General features: G+C 36.3%; 1 protein-coding gene and 1 pseudogene across 1 annotated transcript; one reads left to right on the forward strand and one right to left on the reverse strand.

Annotated features, from left to right (window-relative positions):
* Positions 1–7,983: 7,983 nt before the first annotated feature.
* Positions 7,984–20,224, reverse strand: LOC147524701 (polyadenylate-binding protein RBP47B'-like; annotated as a pseudogene).
* Positions 20,225–21,076: 852 nt separating this feature from the next.
* Positions 21,077–24,353, forward strand: LOC147524702 (MND1-interacting protein 1-like). The gene is made up of 3 exons (XM_086604061.1): positions 21,077–21,245; positions 21,346–23,074; positions 23,607–24,353. Exons 2-3 carry the CDS (start codon positions 21,371–21,373, stop codon positions 24,123–24,125), a joined length of 2,223 nt encoding a protein of 740 aa, XP_086460187.1. The 5' UTR covers positions 21,077–21,245; positions 21,346–21,370; the 3' UTR covers positions 24,126–24,353.
* The last annotated feature ends 3,091 nt before the right edge of the window (positions 24,354–27,444 follow it).

The following is a 27,444-nucleotide window of genomic DNA, read 5'->3' on the forward strand; positions in this document are numbered from 1 at the left end:
TTAGGACCGGCACTGAGATTATGGAGCCCTAGGTGAGCTCTTAAATGGGGCCTTAATTACTTGAAGAAATTGCTTGCCCAAATTATTTTTGTCTACCCAAGTAACCAAGTTATAATAATTATATTCCTCATTTGATCTAAAGTATTATTTATTTTTGGGTATGGTCAATTCAATTTGACTTTTTTTGTGTGTGTATTTTGGGGGAGGGCCTAATTTCCCATCTAGTGGGGATGTTGGTTTGAATCCACTAAGATCCTTGCATGCATTGCACTTATTTTGTTTCCAAAAGTCATATACGTCCTATTTTCAATCAGTTGACTAGCCTCAGCTTGTTTGCATTACTTTGGACAAATTGATTTTGTATATATATATATAACAGGTTGAACTATAATTTGCTACCTTCATTTGTTAACGCTTTTAAGTATATGGTTAAGTTGCTCCAAGAAAAGTTCGTTAAATCTTGTCAGTATATATATACATGCGTCATTGTATCTAGACAAAGGAAAAGAAAGAAAAGCAAATCAACAGGCAACACAACTAGTAGGTTGATTTTACTAAAAAAAAACTAGTAGGTTGACCAATGAACATGCGTAAATCTCCAACTTCTACCCCTCAAGGGCTCTGCCTTTTGGGCTAAAGGTCTACTTAAAATTAGGACAATTACTGAAATGCATTACATGCCTAAGATCATTGCATAGCATTCCCAATCATAAGAGCAAAGTGATGGAATAGAATTTTGACATGATTTCTTGAAGATGCAAGATTTAGAGATTTAGTACGTAAATATAAGAGATGCATAGCGGTTAATTGGTGGAACCAAAAAATAGACCAAAGAGGTAATATAAAATTAAATTTAAGCTAGATAATGGATCATGATTTTTACAGTCTTACTCTTGAACCATGTAGGTGCATAAAAGCAAGAAATAATAAATAAATAATAATAAATTAGTTAATAAATTAATATTATTATTATTATTATAAAAATGGAGAAATATATAAGAACCTAATGATCCAAGTATCCGATATGCACAATCAAACTTCTACACCTTTGTGCATAAAATCAGAGTTTAAGAGAACGAAAAAAATTGAATTGGAAAATTGAAGGAAATAGGTTTTGGGGGATAAAAGAGGTAAATGATGTTTTAGACACACTCGTATTTGTCTGTTGGAGTTCGAAAGATCTAGTGGTTGGCTCTGTATATAGTTCTCTATTAGAATCACACATTCATTGCATACAAGAATTGAAATGCATACAAGAAGGTAAAAAGGTTCAAATTGGTGTGGGGGAAGCTGTCGGCGTTGCATACAAGAATTTAAATGCATACAAGAAGGTAAAATGGTTCAAATTGGTGTGGGGGAAGTTGTCGATGCCACACATTCCTTTACTACCTGGCAGGCTTTCGCTGGATGTTTGCCCACCCAAAACAGGTTGAAGCAGAAGAAGCTCCTTTCTCAGTCGGTCTGCATCTTATGTAACTCTCATGAGGAGAGTACGTCACATCTCTTCTTCGACTGCCAGTTCTCAAAGGCTATATGGGAGGCAGCGAAGGAAAGTATGGGCTTACCAAAGACAGTCCTGGGATCACGAGAAGAATGGAACTACCTGTTGAGGCTGTGTAGATGCAACTCTATGTTCTCAGAAGTGGTTAAGGCCTTGATATGTGCTGCGGTGCATGCTATCTAGTATGAAAGGAATAAGCGAAGGCTAAAGGGTTGGGTCAAGACAGCACAAGAGGTCAGCGACAATCTAAACCACACCATGAAGAAATACTTGGCCAAATGCTTGATAGAAGTGACTGACAATATCCAGCTGCGTATTCTTTTACAGAGGTTGGGTATCTCCCCAAGATACCAACAGAAGGAAATCAGGTGGTGTAGTTGGGTAAGACCAGAACCTGGCGAGCTGCTACTTAATTCAGATGGGTTGGTGAAGGACAATATCGCGAGATATGGTGGACTGATAAGAGATGAAGACGGTCAAAGCGAAGGTGGCTTATTATGGCAGATCGAGACAAATCTCAACCTTATAATAGGAGCTACAAGCTATAGTTGCTGGTCTAAAGGCTGCCCTTGAGATCAGCGCGAAGTACATAAAAGTTGCATCTGATTCTCTCAGAGTTGTAAACATAACAAACTGGCAGGAGAAAGCGCCGTGGCACTGTAAGAACCTAGTAGCTAAGCTTAAGAGTCTTAGTAGTTTGTTTGTGTCTCTCAGAATAGTTCATATTTTAAGAGAAGGTAATAGGGCAGCCGATTACTTGTCTAAAGTTTCTGACTGCCCAGATATGGATGTGGTGTACTTTATACCTCCCCTAGACTCAACTCTAGATTCCATTGTAAAGGAGGATAAAGAAGGAACTGTGTACCCAAGAGTTAGCTGATCTATGAATAAAGGTTGGGGTATCCTTAACCGCTAGCTTCTAAAATAAATAAAAAATAAAAAATAAAAAAAATTGAAATGCACTTGATATGATATCAGGGGCGAAGCCAGGAAATCCCTAGTGTGGGCCTAACTATTTTTTTAACATTTGATTTTGGTTAACATACTATCTTAATCCATCCAGGGGGTAGTAGTGTTGAAATAGGGGGCAAAAGTGTTGAAAGGTTCTTGCTGTTGAACTTTTAGTATTAATAGTTTTTTTTTGTTACAAGTTTGAGGGGGGGCGGGTTGTACATAAATCCCGCCACTACTTGATATGACATGAAATAACAAGTATGTGACTACGTTGAGTATATAATGGAGTAGCGGAAGAACTACTCAAATAACAATTAATCTCTTTTCCATCTTTGAAATTGTTACTAAAGATATTGTAGAGGACATAACTGTAGCTTTTACACTTTGGGAGTATAATGGTATTGGTGATGTTAGCAATATTTCTTTATAAATTTGTGAGATATTGTGAGGAAACCAAAAAATATTACAATGAAAGTATGAAACTAACTAGAGGAATTAAAGTGGTTACTTGAATTGTACACGTAATGTCTCACACATAACTTAAGGTTATGGCTTTGAAATAATAATAAGCTAACACTACGTTTTATTAACATCAACATATCAATTGCGAGTGGAAAAACCATGGAACGTGTAGTGGTTCATATAGTTCAACTATTTAACTTGGCGATTTAATGTGGCATTATTTTTAACTAGTAAACGGGCACTTGCGTTGCACGTGCTAGCAAAGAAAATTGGGGTGGAGAAAATCAAAGGAATAAACGCGTGTAAATTAGAATATTAACATATTACATTTGTTTGAATGGATATATTATGTAACATGTTTTAGATTAATACAGGTAGAGGTTTGACAAAATACTTCAATAAGGAAAAAAAAACACTTCAATACGCTAGTTGTGTTCTTTGCCCTATTCGATTTTTACTGCTCTTCCATGGTGTGAATAAATATATTCGAAGAGGTATTAAACTGACTGTAATTTAGTAAATATTAGTGCATATGCCACAAACTAATTTAGCAAAAAAATAGGTATTATGTTGATGAAATTTGCAAATGAACTCTTGGTTGGTTGGCATGACTGCGGGAGCATGGAAAGTTAGAAACTGAATTCTTACAAATGATTACTGTAGTTCTTGTTAATATTTTTTTTTTCCCTTGTTGCCTAGAATGGAGCACAAATTGTCTACTCCAAATATGCTAGGATAGAACTCGAATTTGATGGATCAACTCATCTTTTATTAAAGGAAGATGACATTGTGGGTATTCTTGAGACTGATGAAGTCAAAGATATCAAGCCTCTAAATGACTGTTTTCAATCAAGGTCAGATAAATTCATCCTATGTATATTGTAACTATTGTTATTAATCAAGTGATCTAAGAGTCCACAACTAGTGGAACTTAAGAAAAAGGTACTATTTTTTAAGGTTCCCCAAGCAATTTTATAGTTAAACAAGTGCATTAAAATGATATTCACTTTTAGCTGGATTACATTCATTTAGGTTGCCGAGGCGAAGCAGAAAACTGTTGGTGGCTTGTTTTTAACTGAGACTAGCAAGGATAAGCCTTCCATTGGAATTGTAAGTGGTCTTTAACATACCTTATGTATGTAGTTGTCCAAATTTGGTTCTTAATAATGAACGTTGTGAGGTTATAGGGTTTCAATTACTTGGCTGTTAATAAATGATGCACTGTTGCTGCATATCTACGACATTGTTGTATAAAAGGTTTAAAAAAATGTATTGAGGCTGAAGACTCATGTTGTGCCTCAAGCCTTTTATTTAGCGCCTTGAGGCTTAAGGCTCACATCTTTATATTCTTTTCCCATTTTTTTTTCCAGTTTTTTGACACTTATCTCCCTCTTAACTTTTCAAAAGATTAAAGACGAGAAGTTTTGTTTTAAGCATCAAATCAACTCATTTAATTAGGAATCCCAAGCTTCCTGATTTTTCCTTGTTCTCCTTTATTATTTTTATATTTATTGAGGCTTAAACCTCAAGAGCCTCTGAGCCTTGCCTTAAACCTCGCAGAGGCAGTGAGCCTCGAGCATAGTTTGGGATTTCAAAATCCGTAGATTTCTGAAAAGTAAAAAAACTGGAATACTTACCACAGTATCGGAATTTGCAAGGTCCCTATAGGAATTTGTGTATGTGTTAATACAAGTATTAATTATGTGTAGTGCCCACAATAACAAGGGGGGATTGTATGCGGATATTATGTATTGTGCTTTATGCGAGATTTAGTAGAGGATCTTGGTCCACCACTAAAAAAGAAGGTGACTGTAAAGTAATATTATTTTTCATATAGTCTTAACTAGCTTATAAATTGGTGCATGTGTAAATATGGTAGGCAATGCATTTTCTGCATTATTCATTTTTATAATATTTATAATATATTTTTTGTCGAACAGGTATTGGAGTTCTCTAGCAAGAAGAGTTACACCACTAAAATAGATTAAGTTCGTCTTGAATTCATCGACTTTATCCAACAATTTATCTGAGTAGTTAATTTAGGTAAGTGGGGTTCCATATTTTCCCTTTCTTTATGTATATTTACTTTTCTTATCGATTTTTTTTCTTACTTGTGTAATATACCCTTCTTGATTCGCTTGCTTTTTAATTTTATATACTAGTCATAGTGGAATGACAACTTCATGATATGATGCAGGTGCATGGATTGATTAACAGATGAATAGATGATAGCTAGGTTTTTTGGTGTTGGAAGTGTGCATAACAAGCTAAGATATTGATAGGATAGTATTGGCGCTATGTAGTTAGTTTTTTTTTTTTTTTTTTTTTTTTTTAGTTGTGATTCTTTTGGTATTGGAATGACTTCTGTTGTTGGGAGTCAAACTAGATGATAAATACTTGGTTTGATCGATGAAATCAATAGAAGTTAATTGTTTTGAATGTTGTTTATTTTTTCTCGAGTGGATGTTGTTTCCGTATCATAAAGCAGGTTAAAGTGATTTTGGTTGTGATGTTTTGATAAATGTGTGTGGATGTTGTTTCTGTCATAAAACAGGTTAATGGGATTTTGGTTATGACGTATAGGATGCAGTTGAGAAATGAATACGATCGAATACAGAAATGAGAAAAAGTTTAAAAAAAAAAATTATTTTTATTTGTCTCGCTTTTGAAAAAAGTGACATAATATCTATTAAAAGTGACACAACTGACCACTCTTACGTGTCGCTTTCTTTTTCATAAGAGTTACATGGAGTTGACTCCCAAAAGTGACACAGGAAGTAAGGGGCTTTTGTGTCGCTTTTGACGTACTTGTGTCTCACTCTGGTCCAAAAGTGACACAACTAGTATACTTAATGTATCACTTTTGACACACTTATGTCTCACTTTGGTCCAAAAGTGACACAATTAGTATACTTAATGTGTCACTTTTGACGTACTTATGTATCACTCTGGTCCAAAAGTGACACAACTAGTATACTTAATGTGTCACTTTTGATGTACTTATGTCTCACTCTGGTCTAAAAGTGACACAACTAGTATACTTAATGTGTCACTTTTGAATGTGTCACTTTCCAAAAAGTGACACAACTAGTATACTTAATGTGTCACTTTTGACGGTTTATGTCTCAGTCCAAAAGTGACACAACTAGTATACTTAATGTGTCACTTTTGACGTGCTTATGTCTCACTCTGGTCCAAAAGTGACACAACTAATATACTTAATGTGTCACTTTTGATGAAATTATGTCCCACTCTGATCCAAAACAGATACAACTAATGTCACTTTTGACAAACACTGTGACACTCTTTCTTAAAGTGACACAGGAGGCTATTCTTAAGTGTCACTTTTATTAACAAAAAGTGACACATTTAGTAAGACTTTTGTGTCACTTTTGGTAGAACTTTATGTGTCGGGGGCTTATAGGTCTCTTCAGAATTAGTTTCAAAAGCGACACAAGTGACTTCTTGTGTCACTTAAAAAGTGACACAAAAAAGCCCTTCTTTTAGTAGTGTGTAATGTAATAAAGCGGATTCAGCTCTAATGTTTGCCTAATTTTCACGATAATATCTAAGTGTCATTGTTTCTATTTTTACACAGATGTCAACAACAAATTGTTGAAGAAGGCGACAACCAAGAAGGAACAAAGATACCTCGCAAGGACGAATTTGGAATATGTAATGAAAGAATTATTCATAATTATAAAAATGAATTTGATTTAAAAAAGGGAAGACCGTAAAATATTGCAAAGAGCAAAGAAGAAGTTTATATTTGAAGAATATAAGAATAGTAAGTGCATCAACAAATTCTTCTTGTACTACTACGATGTACACTTAGATCCCACCCATATTCACCGAATGGCAATAAAAGAGGATACTGTAATGGATCGTAATATCCCGCAGTGTTTGGAATTGGACGAATATGACCTGTCTATGTTTGAACAATTATATATCTTGGTTCCAATAGTTCTGGATCATTATCACCAATCAAGACAGCAGCAACTTGCGATTCTATTGGCAATGTGTGTTCCCTATGATCAGTTTTCAACTCTTTAATGATTAGTCTACATTGTTGTAAGTCATCCCTCTGTCCAATTTGTCTAAACACACCTACAAATGGATTATTGCAATTATCCAAGATAGATTTTATCTTAGAAATAATGTGTATATTTTCATTTTCATTTTCAGTATGACAATTATCAATCTCATGATCAGTGTCAAAGACATACAGTTGCAAAAATCTAGGTTTGCTACCAGGTGTTGGTAAGAGGCTCCCTATTCTGTGATAAATAGAACCCTGTGCACGATATGAAAAAACACCATCCCTACCTCTTGCAATTTTTTCTCTCCATTTGCTTGACATTAGAACCATCAATACTTGTTGTTGCATCGATATCCATGCCATCAAAGAAGCCTTCAGGAAGACAACACCTAACTCCTGTGTTAGTACTGCTTTGTGTTGTGTGAGTGGAATGGATAGACGGATTACTTCCCCTTCTCCCTGTTGCAACAATTGTAATTGATGGTTTCTTCATAAGGCTATTGCATCCATCATTCCCTTCGTCATGATTCCAGACTAATAAAGCTTGTTATAAGCTTTTTTTTTTTTTTTATTTTGCTTGAGGGTTTAAAAATGTACTGTTGAGTGTAGTACTATGACCTCAAACTCAAAGCTACACCAACCAGGCTCTGTCATAAGACTGGTTGTCATACAAATATTTAATTCAATAGAAGCACATTATTACAATATGAATTTTAGGCCGTAGGCACCTGCTGTCATAAGTAGATATTTAGAATTCAAATAATACCTAAATTAAATATGAAGAAGTTCAATGACATGCCTATTTTCATGTTAATAGTGGCGTGTGAGTACATTGACAAAGAAGTAAATCAGTAAATAACAAATTGAGGATTTTAAAAAGGTAATACAAACAGAAGGATACATTCATTTTCGACCCTTTAAATATAGTGCAGCAACATTCTCGCTGACTAAAGCAGTAGTCCAAATAGAATGGACGTGAGGTCAAGGGTTTTAACTGATTAAATCATACAACAATCATAGTCAACAATTAAGCATAGTTTTCAATGCCATGTGCACGTTGATCTGCATCTTTGTTGTCAAAGAAGCCTTCAGGAAGAGCACCCTTCACTTGCTTGACTTCTGAACCAACAACGTCCATCTTTGTGTGGGCATCTTCCTTCTCAAAGAAACCTTCAGGAAGAGAATCCTTCACTTGCTTGATTTCTTAACCATCCACCTTTTTGGTAGTCACAAAATCCGTATTGGCAAAGTAGTCAGGAAGAATTCTCTCCATTTGCTTGACATTACAACCATCAATAGTTGTTGTTGCATCGATATCCATGCCATCAAAGAAACCTTCAGGAAGAGAACACCTGACTCCTGTGTTAGTACTGCTTTGCGTTGTGTGACTAGAATGGATAGACAGTTACTTCCCCTTTCTCCCTCAAGGTAAATACAAATTTAATAGATGGTTCCTTTATTTGGTTTTTGATGCAAGTGGCTTCCGCGAAGTCGAAGCAAAACTTTTGATTTTCCATGAACCATTTCGGAAGAAACAGCATCCAAGGACTTGACAGAACCCTTGAGAGTGTCAGTTCCAATCTTCTCTCCAGTACCTAATCCTACAATTTTCAACTATTCAGTGATTAACACAATCTATCAATGATAGTTACATACCATATCGAATGAATGAAAAAAAAAAAACAACCAAAAAGTCGTTCAGGGCTAACAAAGAAGTAGAGAGCTCACTAACACCAGTATAGTACTCTAGTCCTAAAGAAAATGTCTTGTTTTTTGTTTTGTCATATCGATTAGGGCTATAAAGGATGGCCCAATACCGGGAAAAACCATATTTGGAGAGAGAAACCAGAAGTCCAATCCAGTTTTAGGGTGTTGATGACGAAAAAATCATTCAAAGAAGGAAACTTAAATCATTTGTTTACCAGTTTGCTGCCTTTTCGTTTCATTCGTATCAAAAAAGTCTGCTGGCAGCGTAGATGATGGTCGTGCTTTAGGTAGTAACTCTATAGGTGGCTCGGATTTCCTGATATTCTGCACGTGTCCTGCTTTAACTTTGTATTCTGAAATCGCCTATGCAAATTCGAGGCCTTTGTCAATAAACTTAGCATCTAACTTAAGTATTTAACAGGTATTGGTTCAATATAGTCTTGCATGGAGAAAGAAAGGAATGACACCGTAAAAAACAAATCTTGGACAGTCTCTTAGATTCTCAGTTATATAGACTGTCTTTGATCCTATCCCCAGATCTTCTTGGTTTCCTCTTTTCATTGGACAATGCCTATAGATATTATCTCCAAGTCAGCAAGTGCGTATTAATTCATCAACTACAATTTATTCACTTGGACGAAACAATAGTTCTAAAGAAGTATCATTCCTAAAACTATAGATTGATGACCATGAATAAAGCAATAATAATAGTTGTGTGCCTGGAAGTATCATTGAATGTAATCCCTGGTTGCGCCGTTGTACTCTATCATTGACAATATATGAAATCAAACCCCAGTCAACCCCCACGCACTCATTTGTATCCTTGATCATTATTAGAACACATATAAATGTAAATCTTTATAGAAATAAAGTTACGAACATGAAAGGGCAGTCAACCCCGCACGCGCATAGCTTTAGAACATGAAAGATATAACACTTATACGTCGGCAACAATCAGCAATATAGAAATAATGTATTTTCTTTCAATCAATTATAGAAATTCTAAAAAGAACATACAATTAAAAGTTGCTTACCCACAATTAGCTATTGGACAGAGGATAGGAAACTGGCGAAAGTAATTATGGAGGTTGATTGACGTGGGAGTTATGGTTTTGTTTTAAACGGGCATCCCTTCTTTTTCTACAACTGCCTAGTGCAGTCCATTACTCCATCGTCTTCCCTGCATGACTCAACAAGTAAATTCATCCACAGTAAAACACCAATCAAATTGAAGGTTAATGTTTCTCTCGAAAACATACATGCTCGATAAGCGTGGTATTCAGAGTGGTCGTGCATTAACTAGAGAATGTTGTTATCCTGAATTTATAAAGCGAATTATACACTCAAATTCCTAGACTCCTTTAATGTAATTTCAAGAGAGCGGCTAGATTATAGATAGAAATCTACAGCGTAATTGTAGCAGCTGAATCAATACTAAAAAGGTATCCAAAGTTCCATGTCTTAGGGGTCCCGAGAGTTTTATCCACCAGTCAATTTTTTTTTTATCAAGCTAGAACATTAGGTAGAACATCAATTGATAAAATTGATAATGTTGAACAAAAAAGAATGAACACAAATTCTTTGGAACTAAGGAAACCACCATTATTTAAAGGGATAAAAAGTCAGAGCATAGACTAAAGCAAATCATTTGTAGTCTGAGTATAGCATGAGAAAATACAAAAATTGACTAAGGAATAAGGAGAAAGAAGCGAACTCACAACCCATGGTTTTTTGTAACCAATAAATTTCGTTTAATGAATAATTAGAAAATAAATAGAAAATGCGAGAGGGGGCATTTACTGTGATCTTCTGCTAAGAAAAGGCCAATGAGTACACAGTATTTGCAGAGAAAACAAATGATTCCAAAATACTAATTAGGATTTCACCAAATAGAGAGAATGTGAAAATATAATCTAAGAAAAAGAAGAATTAAGAGGGGAAAAAACAAAGCAATCAGAAAAATGTGAAAGATGTGAAATAAGTCCATCAAGTTCCACAGTGAAGAAAGGCAACACTTACCAGACCTAGCATGAGAAACATAGGGCCACCATAATCCCCTGGCCAATGCCCATCATGTCCCTGAATAGTTGAGTAATAGCTCAAAGCCCTTCTTAAAGTGGTTGTTACTGCCTCGTTTGTAACTTCTTCTGTATCATGTCTCTGGATACTGAGGAGAGTGATTTAAAATGCATCAACGATTGTAAAATGCAAACCACTAAAACATATGTTATCCAGTTGTTTCTAAATTCCTTGAGAACATTAAGAGTCGGTTCCATTATGTACAATAAAAAAGACTACATTGCGGCCAAAGAGAAACTGTACAACTAATCTGATTTCAAAAGGCAAGCAAGATGAGGGTTTCGAAGAGCAATATGTGGACCAAGTGATGAAAATCGTTGTTGCCAGAACCGAATTATGAAAAAATTCCATATAAAAACCCACATGCTAAAATTCAATGGAGGAACATAATTAACTCGTCTAACTCTCAAACATTTGGTCGAAAGCATTATTAGTCATTGTCATTGTTCCGAGATAGTCAAAACTTAGTAATTGAGTACTACCAAAACAAAGCTTAGTACTAGTATTTTATCTTTTTCTTGCAGAAACACAAAATCTACTTCAATTCAATTCTACTTAATGCCATTTCCAAATAAACGAGTTTGCGAAAGTACCTGAAGCCTCATAAGTAGATCTAAACTATGTTTCTTCTCAAACCGATGATTTCTATAACCTTGGAAATAGAGAATTGTATCGAAGAATAATCGATTGGTTTCAGAATTTTTATGATTCTTTGTAAAATCTTGAAACGGTGTAAAAAATTTAGTGTGGTTTCCTACAAATTGGAAACAGAGAATTGTATTGAAGAGTTTTATTTACTCACTTGCATTTATAACGAAGCAAAGAATGCCACCGGAATAATCGACTGGTTTCGGAATTTTTTCTGATCGACTGGTCATCTTCATAGAATTGGTAGCAAAGTGTTTGATTTGAACTTTCGAGCTTAACGGGCTTTAATTGGGAATATCAAGAACGAAGAATACGAACGAACGGTTATTTTTTTTTTAGTGGGGAAACCATGAAGCGGTGTCTGTCTATTTTCTGAAGATGTTGAGTTTTATAGTCGTGGGAAATAATTTAAATTACCAATTTACCCTTTGAACGTGAAGTGTAGAAATTTCATGGGTGAAATTTTTGGATACCCTTTTGGACCAAAAGATTGGATTAAAACTGAAAATATGGAGACTAATAAACGGGGGTGAGTTTTCCCATTATATATAAAACTAGTTTTCGAACCCGTCCTACGAACGGGTGCCGTTATATATTATATATTATTTTGGAAAATATTTGCAACTATGCAGAGTTATGAGATATAAATATTATATTGATCTTGTAACGTGAAAACCCCACTCACCATAAAAATAAAGAATCCCTTCAACTTTTTTTTTTTTTTTTTAATAATAGGCGTTTGATCGAAGTTTTTGAGAATGCCAAATTAGGCGAAAGATCATATTGCACCTAGTTGAATAGCTAGGCATTCCCAATCGATCGAATATAATTTTAAATAGTAATCAACCGAATCAACGTTAAAAGTTCCACTTATGTGGTTGGGAGCGTTAAATTGCCCCTTGTAACCTATTAAGCTCCAAAATATGTATATTCTTTATTCGTTGTTAAGAATATCAATTCCCTTGAGACTGTGTGGGAATTACTACAAAATTATGGTCGTTGCAATGGAAACAATCTTTTCTAACATCATACTAACCCATGAAGTACTTTCGTTTATGCTTAGGACCCTCAACTTCAGATTCAATTATTTAAAGTTTTAAACTCTTCCATCTCATAATGGTATTCTTAACACCTGCCTGAGAGCATCTTTAATGGTAAGATTTGAAAAACACCAAATTTTTTTACCAAACAATTAAACACCAAACAACTTCAGCCCATACATCAAAAATTCGACACCAAATTACGCTGTTTTGGATAAACCGCGCCAAAATAGCTAAAAATGCAAATTTAATCAACTTATTGTTATGGTGTATATATCAAGCATTTAGTCTCACATGGGCTTATTGATATTCTTCTTTATTAAGCATGCATGTTAGCTGAAATTCATTTCTAATTCTAGCAGCAGACATATAGACGTATAGTTGGTTTCATGATTCCAAATGTATGTCCTTTTGGCCATGGGTTAATCTGGATTACGCATGCATTGAACTATAATTGTTTAAAATATAGTATTCATAATCAGTCTAAACTTTTACAACATATATTGTACTACAGAAAGCCATACACGTAATTATCATTCCATTTCTGATAGAGTAGTATATTTGGTTATGGCAATAAGTTTATCTCTCTAGTTATGCTTGATTAATATAAATGCATATGTATAGAATGAAGAGTAAGTTGATTTTATGTATTTTTTTTTTATTGTTTTATAGGTATTCTTGGAATATTTTTCTCAATGGAAGAGTAAGTTGATTTTTTTTTTGTTTTATCTGTTTATTTTTATCAAAGTTTGTACTGAAGTAAATTTTTATTTTTTAGTAATGTATTTGTCTCAATTTTTTTGTTTTGTAGGGATTGTGCTTGTAAATTTATGATGTTTTTTTAATTGTCCAAAAGATATCTGGCTGGCAAATAAGTATGCTTTTGATAACACAGAAAAGATTTATGTGTTCGATTATTTTGAATATCTGATTAAAACGTGGTGACAGTAATCGATATATAAATAGTGAAACTCAAAAGTTGGTTCTAAGTATGAAAAGCCAATTGAATGAGTATGTATTTTTTTTTTTAAATCTAATTTTATAATTTGAATAATTTTAGTTATAACATTACTATTTTTTTTTTCTTAAAGTGATTGTGTTAGCTTTCCTGCTATAATGTTGTTTTCCAAAAAAGTTCGAGTGGAGAACATACAAAATTATTATGATAAGAATTTTGATTGAATCAGTTTTCTGTAGTGTGTGAATTTTTTGGTTGAAGTTATTAGGAAGGAAGAACTTCATCATTTTAAAACAAAAAACATTGAAGAACTTTATGATGAAGGAAATTGTAGTGGTTGGAATGTGAAGACTAAAAAAAGATGAAGAAGAAGTTGTTGATAGGTAATTTTGTTTTATCACATATATTTTTTGCTTTGTTTACAGTTTAATTAATATATGATCATGTTTTTATTTTTTATGTTGCTCTTTCACTTCATTTTGACATGAAATCTATGTGCCAAATCAACCCATCGTCATCGTCATGTTGCCTCATGCATGTACTGAAGTACGCTATAGTGACACCACCCCATGTGCCCATGAAGCCTCCCGTGGCGAAGCCACAATATATGTGCCAAAACATCCTTTATTGAAGTTGTGTCCACTACCTCTAGTATTTTTACATCACTTCAAATAGTGAAGCCGTCGAACATGGGCAAGCTTTAGGTGTATCCTCCAGTGTACCCAATGTTCTGACAATACTCATCCAATTGCATCTGACATTCATTTATGAAATTTTCTTCCTTGCTTCTTAGTTCGCTAACCTTATTAACGTACAACATATGTTGTGTATGTTTAGGCTTATTACAGAACCAATATAGATAGCTCTAAAAAGAGATGGCTAGTCTACCTATTCATAATTTCTAGAGATGCCCAGGACCAAGTTACATACTTCATATGTTGTGTTGTCTTCTGGAATAATCTAAAATCTTGGACCGGACTATGTTAGTTTAAGGGATCCCTAGAGTAATCATAGTGCAACATTGCCTCAGTATCTAAGACACCTCCAATAGTGAAGCCGTTGAACGTGGGCAAAAGTTCCTATTTTAGGCCACCACCTACACCAACTGTGGCGACTAAGTCTCCTTTATTGGTAAAGCTACCTTAGAAGTATCTTAGTTTATTAGGTCTTAGCTTTCCTAGATATGGTAGGTAATAACTAAAAAGTTGTTGCATTAATTATTTTTCTGGCTTCAACTTTAAAATTTGCTCGTATGTTAGTTTGGGTTTTTAGGTTTCTAATTAGTGTACACATTAATGTCTTATGTTTAATAGGGTAGTATTTCCTTATTGATATCCAATCATAGTGCAACACTGCCACTTTTCCACTCTACCGGAGGTTATGGTCAATAGTCAGTATAGAGTAGTAGAAGACCTTAACTCTCCTTCATGCCCTTGTGTAGAAGGAAATAATGATTTAATTAACAGCTGTTGCAAGATCTTATTTTATCTGTTAATTTAAAGACTTTGTAACACTATTTTGTTGATCCAAGTTTCTAGTCCATATTGTGTGTGTACAATTTCAGACCTGTTATTTAGACGCGCGTAAATCGAGAGAGTAGTACATTGATCACCGAAACCTATCTCAAACATTTTCTCCAACCAACTCAAAGGTAAGTTATTTCCATTTACTTCTTATTCTTTCATTTAATTGTTCATATATTCTTGATTATGCTAAATTTAGAGATTACATGTCGTAAAGGTGATATCTCTGATTACTGCTTTCGTAAACTGATGATTTGGTTGACTTGAAAATAGAGTATTTGAGGTTTAATCTTATTTTGTTTCAAGTTCAATCATATGCATTTGAGGTTTCAGAACTTTTAAGCATTTTTTTATTGCTCTAATTAAAAGTTACTGTTGATTTCAGTAGCAGGGACATTGTTTCGTGTCATAGAAAGCACTAAATATGTTAGCAGAGTTATAGAAAATCAAGTTCGGAGATTTTATATCAGCTCACATCTAATCTGATGATATGAGCCTTAAGGAAGTTGAGCTACAGACTACAGATGATGGACTTACTACTAATGATGGTTTGCCCTCAACCATCAAGACTGAAAGTGTAGCAGACTTATCGAGCAAAGACGTGACATGATTTATATAAGGGCGGTGGTTTACCAATTTGTCGCGTGTCGTCGAGTGTTCGAGCCCGACAAAAAGGAGAGGCTGCATTAGGATATATGGATATATTCCCTCCACTGCAGGAACTACCAAAAACTGATTTAGATAGGAGATATAATTCCAAGGATACCCCGAAGTTTGCCAAAAGGGACATAATTCATGCAAGGACTTCTTTGCATAAAGCTGGGGTAATTGAGTTTGTTAACATTGAAGGGGAGGTATTTAGGATCATTTGAATTCTCCAATACTATCTCAATGGCTTCAACAATATCATCGTCAAAAGGCAAGATGTGCTTTGCATGAGTGGGAGGGACTGGATCAGATAGTATATTGACCGACTCCATGTTGGTTGCATTGTTTACTAAGTAAAACTGAGTTCTTTGTCTCGGCCTTGTTCATGTACTCAAGCTCTGGCTCCCAAATGTGAAACTGAGCCTTTTGCACTGCATGCTCGTTGTTGTTTTCACCATCAACCAAGTGCACTACTATTTCTATTGTTGAAGCAATTGACATACTTTTAACCGAATAAACTATTTCCTGAAATTGTGAGTCATACCCTATTGTGCTTTTGGTTGTCCATACCTAGAATTTCTTAGGATTGGAGAGTTTTACATGGGTGATATGATGTGTTTAATTATTTTGGGTTCTCTGTCTTGGTCTCTAGGCTAATAGCTTCCAGAGGCAGGGCAGGCAACTTCGGCGAAAGATGTGGTTGGAGAACCTTCAAATGATACTGATGGTGGGAGGGGTTGTTCTTATCGTCATTGTTATACTGTGGTTGATGGTCTGCAAGGTGTTCAAATGCTGACCTAACCCTGTGTTCATGGAAAATAGTGCTAAATAGAGAGATGGAATGTGATAGCCTAGTCATATGTTTTTCCCTGTTTAACTATATATATCACTTGCACTGAGCATAAAGTGAATTGTAGTAACTGAAGTTATTTCATTAAAATATTACAGTTGTGTAGATATGTACTGGCTACCTCCGGTTGTCCGAAATTATATGAATGGTTGCTTCTATATATATGATTTATAGTTTTGGTTGATATCATTTTCTGCATGTTTATTTCGCGATGGTATGGTTGACCTTCACTAAATGCTTCCGCTATAAATTCGGATGTTTTTTCTTCGTATTTGAAGTTGTAACTTCGTAGTGTACATCAATTAGTGACAAACTGATTTCTTTCAATTGTTAATATTTTCACCTTAAACCAATATTTGTGCTTGATGTCAATTAAAGCTTCAACTTTCAAATTTTTGGTCCGTTTAGGGTTAGTTTTAGGTTTCTAATTAGTGTACACATTAATGTCTTACATTTAATAGGCTAGTATTCCCTTATCAATATCCAATCAAGGGTTGTAAAACAATTGAATTGACAGTATATAAGCTAGGAGAAAGAGATGCTGAAGTAACCTTAAGTTGAAATAGCTCTCACGAGTATTGCTTCAATCTAGTTATGAGATAATGATATTGGGCTACTAAGAACAAATCTACTGGCATGTAACACCTGGACTGGGTATGCAGTTATATTTGCAACAAACAAAAATGTTGGAAGTCTATAAATTTAGCATTATGATCATCTGTATGCAATGCACAAAATACACATCCTGAATAAGCCTTGTATGCTTTTCCATGGCAATAAATTAGTCCTTATTTGATGATGTATGATAACTGAATTAAAAGATATAGTTTCTTATAACAAAGGACTTGTAAGCAACTGCCAAAAAGAGGAGGGGTTACAAACTTAGTACATTTATATAAATTATATAATTACAAAATTGATTTTATATTTCCATAATCCCTTAAAACTGGGATGAAGGCTAAAAGTAAAAGAGGCAGAGGGTTGGGAGCCTAATCATTTGTATTACTTATGGTACAAAAACCATTTGGGACTTCTGCAGATGCACATCGTCCCCTGTTCGATCAGCAGCCTTAGAATTGCGGTTCATGAGATTGTTGCTATTGATACTGTATAGAGACAAATTGTAAAATTCCAATCTTGTGTCTGCACAATAATCTCTTTTTATCCCAAAATTAGGAGTGGATACTGCACCAGGAACAAATTATAAAATTTCAAGTAGGACTGGATACTGCGACTTGAGATAGGAATTATAACATCGAAGCAGATTCTCTTTAATCAAAAGTCTGCAATTTTACAAATCTTCTTGCATTGATGGGAGAAAAAAGGGGTTTTTGAGAACAACCCAGTAAAAGGAGCATCAAATAACTATTCTCACTTTGATATACGATTGACATTAATTAATAGATGACGATTTAGGTTGGGTGGTAGAGAAGAGAGAGTGGGAAAGAGAGATCAGTTCGTATGAGAGTCGTGGGTTTTGTTGGGTTTCCATTTTAAGTTTGAGTTGAAGCAGTTTTTCTATCGGCAAGTTTTACTCCGGATTTATCGTAATTAGTCTGGACACGTGGACACTCTAGCTATGCTTCCTCAATTGAGGAGGGGAGAGCTATAATATATATATAGAGACTACGCTTAGCTAATTAATTAATAATTAATTATACAAAATAGGTAAAAGCATGGAAAGTGTTCGTCAAAGAAAGATTGGAACTTCAACCCCCAAGTTGGGTTGAGATCTTGTGGCGTGATGTTACACTACTGCGCCGCATCCAACCGGGTCCAAGTAAGTTGACTCCCCAACTCTTGGTCGTCAAAGATTGGAACTTCAACCTCCAAGTTGGGTTGAGATGTACGAGCGTGATGTTACACTACTCGCCTCGCACATCCAACCGGTCCAAGTAGGTTGAATCCCTAACTCTTGCTCCAAAATGGGGTAAAGGTCTAATAAAAAAAAACCCAATCCAATAAATTAAGTGGAAAGAATTCGGATATCATAATTCCAATAAATTTGAGTCAAAACGACCTGAAAGGATATCTTTTCCATCCTCAGAAGGTCAAGTTGCACCTCTCACTTGTCTGATATCACAGATAAGCGGACAATATATACTCCATCATTTTTAGCTTGAATGCCAATTTCTAGACTATAATCTCAGAGATAGAGAACAAAGCCGAGAGAGAAATCAGTATGGGTAACTAATTAGTATGGTCTGATTTCCTTGTAAGCATATAAAAAATAATTCGTTTGTGTGTTTCTCCGTTTCCAAAATAATCTTGTAAGCATATTCATGCATGTTATTAGATTTAAAATTGTTAAATTCCAAAATGGGGTAAAGGTCCAATAAAAAAAACCCAATCCAATAAATTAAGTGGAAAGAATTTGGATATCAGAATTCCAATAAATTTGAGTCAAAACGACCTGAAAGGATCACCAAACTGCGCAAATATTTGCCTCAGTTCCTCCTCTGTGACATTCAGGTCCAGACCACCAACGAATATCTGCAGTAGAAATAAGACAATCATTAACTTTTAAAGATGGGAATGAAATTCATTCAGAATATATTTACCTTGACTTACTATTGTGTTGGTAATACCATTGTCTACATACCGAAATGGCTACACCGCCCTTGATGCCGAAAAGCGGTGTTGGATATGTTGCTGCCACAAACAAATTGAGAAATTAGAGAATTAATTTTACTTGTAAGTTTGTCCACAACCATAAACCATCCACTAACAATCTCACGAGGCACAAAAGCGTGCAATGGACGGTATGGCACAATGCTTATCTTTTTTTTTTTTTATCATTACGATTGGACGGTTGAGTACTATGCATATCCGCAAACTACGTAGGACCATTTTCAAGCGAGAACTTAGCACCAATAACTCCAATGTTCAATACAACATAAACACCACTATAGTAGTAGTAGCGTTTCTTTCTTAGGAAAAGGATTCTTACCTTCCGGTCAAGATTATCTGATTCTTTGGAAACCAAGTAGCCTTCTTTGGAGTAAAGACTTATACGCATTGGCCTGCTGAAACAATACACCCCATTCATTTCACTCATAGCATGGTTCCTTTCCATTTCATCAGCCAGATTTAACAAATCCATAACCCTTAGAACGACCGGTGATAGGGAAATGTCACCACCTTAGCACCTCTAACAGGCGGATCTTGAGCTCGAAAAGTCTCCCGTAATAAATAATCCGTAACATCCGGTGCTAAATCCCCAACAAAAATAGAATGCTTTCGGGTCCTGCATCGGGGCGTCTTTCTCAATCCCAAAAGACGCCAATTAAATCTAAATGGTTGGTCGGCCCGGGCATTAGTGTACCATTATATGTTTGCAAAACTCGCTCACGCCCCATGAGAAGCAAACTCCACAAAACCGTAACCCTCGGTACATTTAAGTAATCTTGTTACGTTATGATTTTTATTGACATCACCTACCAACATACTAAATATTAATTAAAACACAAAAAGATGAAATAAAAGAAGATGGGCATTGAGTTCTTTTTACCTCTCCAGTGTGAGCAAAGCAAGTATTGAGGTAATTTTCTTCGACCCAGTATTGAAGATCACCAATCCAAAGAGTTCTTATTTCTTCAAGAGTAGTTGGTTGGTAGTTATGATGATTGTAATTACTTGTTGGTGGTACTGACGATGTTGCTGCTTGTTGTGCTCCTCCTCCACTCATCGTCCATTGCTGCTGCTGCTGCTGCTGTGAATCAAAGATTGATAGAATGTAGTCCAAAATTTGCAACCTCTTCGTCGAGCTTTGTTGAGCAGCCAGTTGCTTCATTTTTCTTTTTTGGGTACTCTTAGAATATCCACCTTTTAGTCGCCCTTCTTTTTCTCAGCATTAGCTTGGTTAATTTTGTCTGAGATCCAAAGTGTCGATCAGAGAAAATGCACACCTTGAAGAGGCGGACTCAATTCTTAATCTGGAGACTCAAAGAATTAAAAGGTGAAAGTTTTGGGGTTTTGGAACTTGGATTGAGAGGAGGAATATGTGGATTAACTTTTTCTACCAAAAATACAACTTGGATTTGAGATGAGGAGAAGATGTACCAATTAACTTTGAGACTGTTTGGGCATGATATTGTAATTAGATGTTTTTTTTTTCCTTCTACAGAGTTTGGGGTTTTCGGAGTGGATGGCGTAAAATTGAATTGTGGGTTTTTCCAAATATCTATCGCCCAGTTTTTTTAGAGTTCGGGGTTAGATTCGGGCACAAAAGAAGTAGATGAATTTTTTTAGCTCTCCCTATTTTATCGTAATTAGTTTTGCTCACGTGGACACTCTCAAAACTCTCCCTCAATTAATAAGGGGAGAGCTATAATATATATATAGAGACTAGCCACTGTACACGTGGTACCCACGTGGGCTCTATTGAGTTTTTTTAAAAAAATTATAAACATTAAATTACTATTTTACCTCTAAAAAAAATTAAAATGACCAAATTGCCCCTGAGACGTACACTAAAACCTTGTTACTCAATCCCCACATTTTTCTATATATTAAAGATTAAAGATAAGATAATATATTAACAACATCCATTTCCATGTTATATTAACAATAAAGTTTATCCCACCAATCTAAATTATACCATTTTCTTTCTTTTCACTTACCCTAGACTTCATTTCCTTTATATTCAACCCTTTTCTCTCAATCTCGATAACCATCCAACGCTCAAAACAATATTAAAAAAAAAAAAAAAAAAAAAAATTTGGTAGATTTTATTTCCTCCTCTTATAAATACACTCTCTCTTTCAATCCTCCCATTCTTCTTCCTTTTCTGTCATCTCATTTTTGTTCTCCATCACTCTCTTTCTCTGTATCTCTGTAAGTATTTCTTTTCTCCGTTATATTTCGTTTATATTTTTCCGTTTCATTTATCGGCATAATTGTATTAAAAATCATTAATTTGTTTCATGTGTTTTAGGGTTCTTGATTCAATTGATTAAAAAATGGGTTGTAATGTAAGAGACAAGCATCTAAGAAGCAATCATAGAAAAATCAGATCATCTTTAATGAAACTCAATTCAGATACCAACAACTTGCCTGTTGAAAGGTTTGGTACTGGTAGTAATTTACCTGAATTAACTCTAAAACCATCTGATCATTGTTTGGGAATTGATAACAGAAGCCCAAATCCTAATTTTGATGAAACTAGTGGTTGGGGTTACTGTACTGAAGATCAGTTGGAAGAGTTGTTGTTAAAGAATTTGGAGTTTTTGTACACTGAAGCTTTGTCTAAGCTTGTCGCGTTAGGGTACGATGAGGATGTTGCTTTGAAAGCGATTTTGAGGAATGGGCATTGTTATGGTAGTTTGGATGTGTTGTCGAATATTTTGCAGAATTCGCTTGCTTATTTGAATAGTAGTAGTAGTAGTAATGTGACTTCAGAGGAGTCGGACTCGGTTTTTGTTGATTTAAGGCAGTTGGAAGAGTATTCTTTGGCTGCTATGGTGTGTTTGTTACAACAAGTTAGGCCACAGTTGAGTAAGGGAGATGCTATGTGGTGTTTACTTATGAGTGATCTTCATGTAGGTCGAGCTAGTAGTATGGAAATACCGGTTTTGCCTTCGTCTGGTATTGGTGGTGGGGTGACTAGTGAGAATGTGAGTAATGGTTTGAATGGGATTGCTCCTGGGAATTGTAAGTTTCATGGTGGTTGGGGATTTGGTAGCGGAGAGGCTTGTGGGTTTTCGATTAGTGGGTCTTTTCAGTCTCCTTTTCATGCTGCGGTTGTGAAAAATATTGAGTGTCCAAAGAGGTTTAATCTCACACCACCTATGGAATCCATGTTACAAAAGAATGTTACTCTGTTTGCGGCGGGGTTCCGAGCGAATGCTAAAACTACTGTGATAAAACCGCAGATTTTCGGAAGATCTTCTGTGGGTGTCAAATTGGAACCTGAAGTTTCTTCTGGGAAGTCCGAGGGTTTCAAGGAGAATGCCAAACAGTCTGGTGGAAAACCACAGATTTTTGGAAGATCTGCTGTGGGGGTCAAATTAGAACCTGAAGTTCCTTTTGAGAAATCGGAAGGGGCTCAAGACTCTGAGGCTTTAGATGTAGTGAATTCTGTGTTGAGTAGCTTGGGTAATTTGAGTCTTGACGAGAAAGTGGAAGGTGGTACACCTGACCATAAGAATGAGATGATTCTAAATCTGATCCATCAGATTAGAGACCTAGAGGGACAGATCATAGAACGGAAGGACTGGGCTCACCAGAAAGCCATGCAAGCTGCTAGGAAACTCAGTCATGATCTCACAGAACTTAAAACATTAAGGATGGAAAGGGAGGAGACCCAACGGTTGAAGAAAGGCAAGCAGACCTTGGAAGACACAACAATGAAAAGGCTCTCAGAGATGGAGAATGCTTTGAGGAAAGCAAGTGGTCAAGTTGATCGTGCAAATGCAGCAGTGAAAAGGCTTGAGACCGAGAATGCTGAGATCAAGGCGGAGATGGAAGCATCAAAGCTGAGTGCTTCTGAGTCCGTGACTACTTGTTTGGAAGTTGCCAAGAGGGAGAAGAAGTGTCTTAAGAAGCTTTTGGCATGGGAGAAACAGAAAAGTAAACTTCAAGAGGAGATTGCAGATGAAAAACAAAAGATTTCGCAGTTACAAGAGCAGCTGGTTCTCATTAAGGAAACTCAGAAAGACACTGAGGTATGTTGCAATAGATATGAAATAAATAGATTATTGTTTTATATTGGAAAACATTCTGTTCAATTATGTTCCGACATGACTGAAAAATGCTGATGTTTTGAATGAAATATTTACAAAGTAGAGAGTATTATTTATCGCTTACTTGTTGCGGGGATAGATGTACTTTTATTTTAGGTTTGTATCGTTAATGGACCATGTCCTTGTTTTATTGTTGGTTTTCGATACCATAAACTAGATGATGTTTTTGGCCCCGGATGAGTGAGATAGGAAGTATCATATGCTTCAGCGGTTTGAAATTTAGGCAGTCTCTATCAGTAAGGTGACTTGAAGGTTGGATGAGTTGGTCAGTTGCTGTGCTAAAGACGGTCAACAGTTTCTTAGAAACACTATACTTCTGTTTGCTGGTCTTCACTAATAGTTTAAACTGTTAAATCACGTAAGTGATTTGATATTCAATTATGGATGTACAAGCTAACTTTTGTAATTATTATCCAAAAGAAGTTCACATTTGTAATGTAATATCTGATCACAGGTGAACTGGAGGCAGGAACTCAAGGCTAAAGAGCTGGCGATTGCTCAGGTAGACGAAGAAAGAAGATCCAAAGAAGCAACAGAGGTCAACGCTAAACGAAAGACGGAAACCGTACGCCACAAGATAGAATTAGACTTCCAGCGCCATAAGGATGACATTCAGAGATTGGAACAGGAACTTTCTCGTCTCAAAGCATCTGTTGGATCCACTCAGATTAATTGCCAAACAAATCCAATCCGAGCAGGAGACACTGAGATTGCAAAAACCCCTAGTGAGACAAATGCAAGGATGCTTAATGAGTTGAATAAATTGCAGGATTTTTCAGAGAAAGAAATGGACTATGACAGGGAATGCTTGATATGTAAGAAGGATGAAGTGTCAGTTGTGTTCCTTCCTTGTGCTCACCAAGTTTTGTGTGCAAGTTGCAGTCAGGATTATGGTAAGAAGGGCAGAGCTAATTGCCCATGTTGCCGGGTCCAGATCGAACAACGAATCAATGTTTATGGAGCAAGCTCCTAGTTTGGTTGAAAGAATGCCGTGTTTCATCAGTAAGTTTGGTTGATCAGAACTATACAATCTCATTGCCGTTATAAGTCATTGGGATTCTTTACTTCCATTATAGCAAAAAAGTAGCTGAGCTTTTTCAGGCTTGGGCTTTATGGGCCAATTCTGATATGCTTGTAGTTGGTGAATAAAAGTTGTTCTAAAGTGTCTCTTTGCGAAGAATAAATTATAGAATTTTCCTCCTACGACGGAATTTTGATGTTATGCTGAATATGGTATTATTACACAACTGAGTTTATAATGTCATATTTTCATTATTCTATACCATATTACATCGGCGTTCCTGTTGTGCAAGATAAGGTCCTAACTTGTAATAGGAGTAAGTGGTCCTTCTAAAGCTATGAATAAGTGTTCATTTCTTTCTTTCTTTTTTTCTGTGGTTTTTTATTTTTTCTTGTGTGTGTATTTTATTTCAAACTCACTTATCAATAATCTTCTTCTTCTTGGAGTTAATATTTATATCTGGACAATATAATTACCGTTTTGTTTATTGAAATATCTGTAATTTGGTTTGAAGGCATCGTTGCACCAATTCCAGAGATCCTTTTCAACTTTCACATCGTGCTTTTGCTAACCCATGAAGATAACATTAGGCAGAAGATGTGGTCTTAATTGGTGACATGCGTCTAGCTCGCGACCCACCCTGGTTTGAGGGGGAAACCCAAGTGACTTGTAATCGAATAGATGGCTGATTTCCTTTTCAGTTTAACCTCAATTGCTTTGATCCTTGATATAGCGATGTGATGATTCTATAAGGGTGCAAGAAGTGTCTCTTCTCACTTATGTCTTTCTATAGTCTTCTTGAAATTTGTTTTAATGGGTTTGAGGGTGTCTCGATAGTGTCATTCCGGTGATTCTTAAATTCATTTGCAGGTCGTGTTTTGTGTCGTGCTTGTTAATCTAAATTGTATGAGATGCACCATATATTTTTGAAATGAGCTCCTTTGCTTTGCTGAATTTGATCGAATTGTTCACCCAGATTCTTCTGAAACGACCTTTGTCATGCTTACCTTAGGTTTTGATGACCAATTCTGGACTGTGTTAAGTGTAGGCTTTAGTGCGTTACTGCTGTTTCTGTTTCTTTATTTGAAGGTAATTTACTAGTAACATTTGGAAAGATACTCCATAAAGTTTACTGAAAGGAAATTAGTAGCTCAAGATGCGTCCTATGTAAGGACGTTAATAAGCACTGCTTGCGGAATATCCGGCTGGAGGTTGATCAGGGAACTTGAGTACCGTTGTTTCTTGAGCACCTTATTCAATGAGACGGTGTATTGCTGTTTCTGCACTGTGAGTCTGAGCTGAAGCATCTAAGGAACAACAGTCATACTATTTTTTTTTTTTGCTAGGTAAGGAATGGTCACACGAAGATTGTAATGGAATTGATGAATACATTCGGAGTTGGAGTTCAAGCCGGAAGTTGAAGAAGCAAATGTGCATTATTAGCACTAACAATAGTTTACAAAATCAGGAGGGAAGGGAAGGTAGAACCAAATCGAAGCCTAGATGAAATTTGATACTATGCACAATGGGTTTTAGAGGAACCGTGAATATAAGCGAGAAATAGTCTATCGCGAGTAGCCTTTGCGAATCGTTTCTGTTAGGAGTATATATATTTGTTTCTCCTCGTATTGTTATTAGTATGTTGACCTGTTTGTATTGTTGGATGCATAATACATAAATAACTTAAAAGAAACAAATAATTCGGGTTTTGCTTTACAGGTTTGCTTGAGGGTGAACAAGTTTATCAAACTCGAGCAAGTAGCACTGCCCTAGCGGCCTAGCCCTTTTTTTACGTTGTCTGAAACCCTCTTTTTTAGTGTAATACAATAATCCTGGCTGTAAAGGAGTGTTTTGGGTTTTCTGTTGGGACCGAGTTCGCTTCTGAGCGAACTGCCTACGTATCCTCTTGTTGGTTTTTCTTTTCTTTTCGGGGAGAGAGGAATCAGGCCCGACGTAGTTCAATCAGGTGGTATTTATAGGCTTAAGGGAATATCAATCTGGAAGGCACGTGTGGCTCTGGGACACGTGTAAGGTGGAGATCGTGAATGAGTGTTGGGCTAGTTATATTATAAGTCGTCTGCTGATTGGGTGTTGGCGAGGTCACCCCTATTTCCCGGTGGTGGGAAATACAATCAAGATTTTGGTAATGATTACCCCTGGTGGTCATCTTATCTGAGGCGTTCTGTCTCTAGCTATGTGCTCGTACCGAGACATCTTTGTTCGTACCACCTATTTGAAAGGAACTACTCACAGGTCGGTCTTGGGTACCGAGACATCTGAGTTCGCTGCACCTGCGCATTCTCGAGGGAGCTGCTCACAGTTCGGTCTTGGAGGTCGATGTCCTGAGTTCGCTTACGTTGCACGCGTGCATGATAGGATATCGCTCCCCTACATAGCCCCCTCTCAGTAGAGTGTTTATGCCACAGGAAACGTTCTGCTGAGAGAAAAAATGGAAGAACGTGTGGAACGTGAGCGAGCTGTGGTGGACACTTCGACCAGGACGTCGCAACTTTTGAAGTCATGTAACGTGATGATTTGGCGGGAAAGGGAAGTTGTGTCGTAATACACACGCGATTTAATCGTAATCGCTTGAAGAAGAAAGAAACGTGTCGCCGCATTATACCTGAATGGCGAAAAGACGATGCGCGGGAACACGTGTCGCGGGCTAGAGCCCAGGTCAATCATAACTTCTTGGTAACCGAACGGGCGGTTTATACAAAATCAAATTTGGGACATCGAAAAGGTATTGCGTGTTTTCATCTTCGCAAAACGCAAGCTAGGGTTTCTCGGTGAGTGCTTCACGCTGCTACCCTTTCCATTTTCAATTTACTTTCTTCTCATCCGGTCGCGCTTTATTAAGTCGGTAGGTCATCGTAAGGCTATAGGGTTTAAGCTTGAGTAATTGATAGAAAAGACTTGCTATAATGTCCGATTCGGATGATACTCGATCGGAGGAGGTCCGTGAGATATCTTTGAGTTCAAGGAGAGTATGAGGATGAAGAAGCGTGAAAGTGTTGGCGTTGAGGTTGAGTTGGATGAAGAGGATAGGATAGATGAGGGTAATACCCGATCTATGCCGAAAAGGTGGCGTGAGTCGAGACGCGTCAGTCGAGGGGAGATGTCGTCATCAAGCGATGTGCCCCTTAGAAGTGTAAACCGTCGTGCTGCTAGCTCGTTCCCCGAACTGAGGGCAGCGTATGGGATTGATGTCCCCAACCTGGAGATATACGAACCACGGTTGAGTGAAAATGTTCGTAGTGAGGAGTACAAC

The sequence above is a fragment of the Coptis chinensis genome, chromosome 1 (assembly GCF_015680905.1).
Source record: "Coptis chinensis isolate HL-2020 chromosome 1, ASM1568090v1, whole genome shotgun sequence".
Classification (NCBI taxonomy): domain Eukaryota; kingdom Viridiplantae; phylum Streptophyta; class Magnoliopsida; order Ranunculales; family Ranunculaceae; genus Coptis; species Coptis chinensis.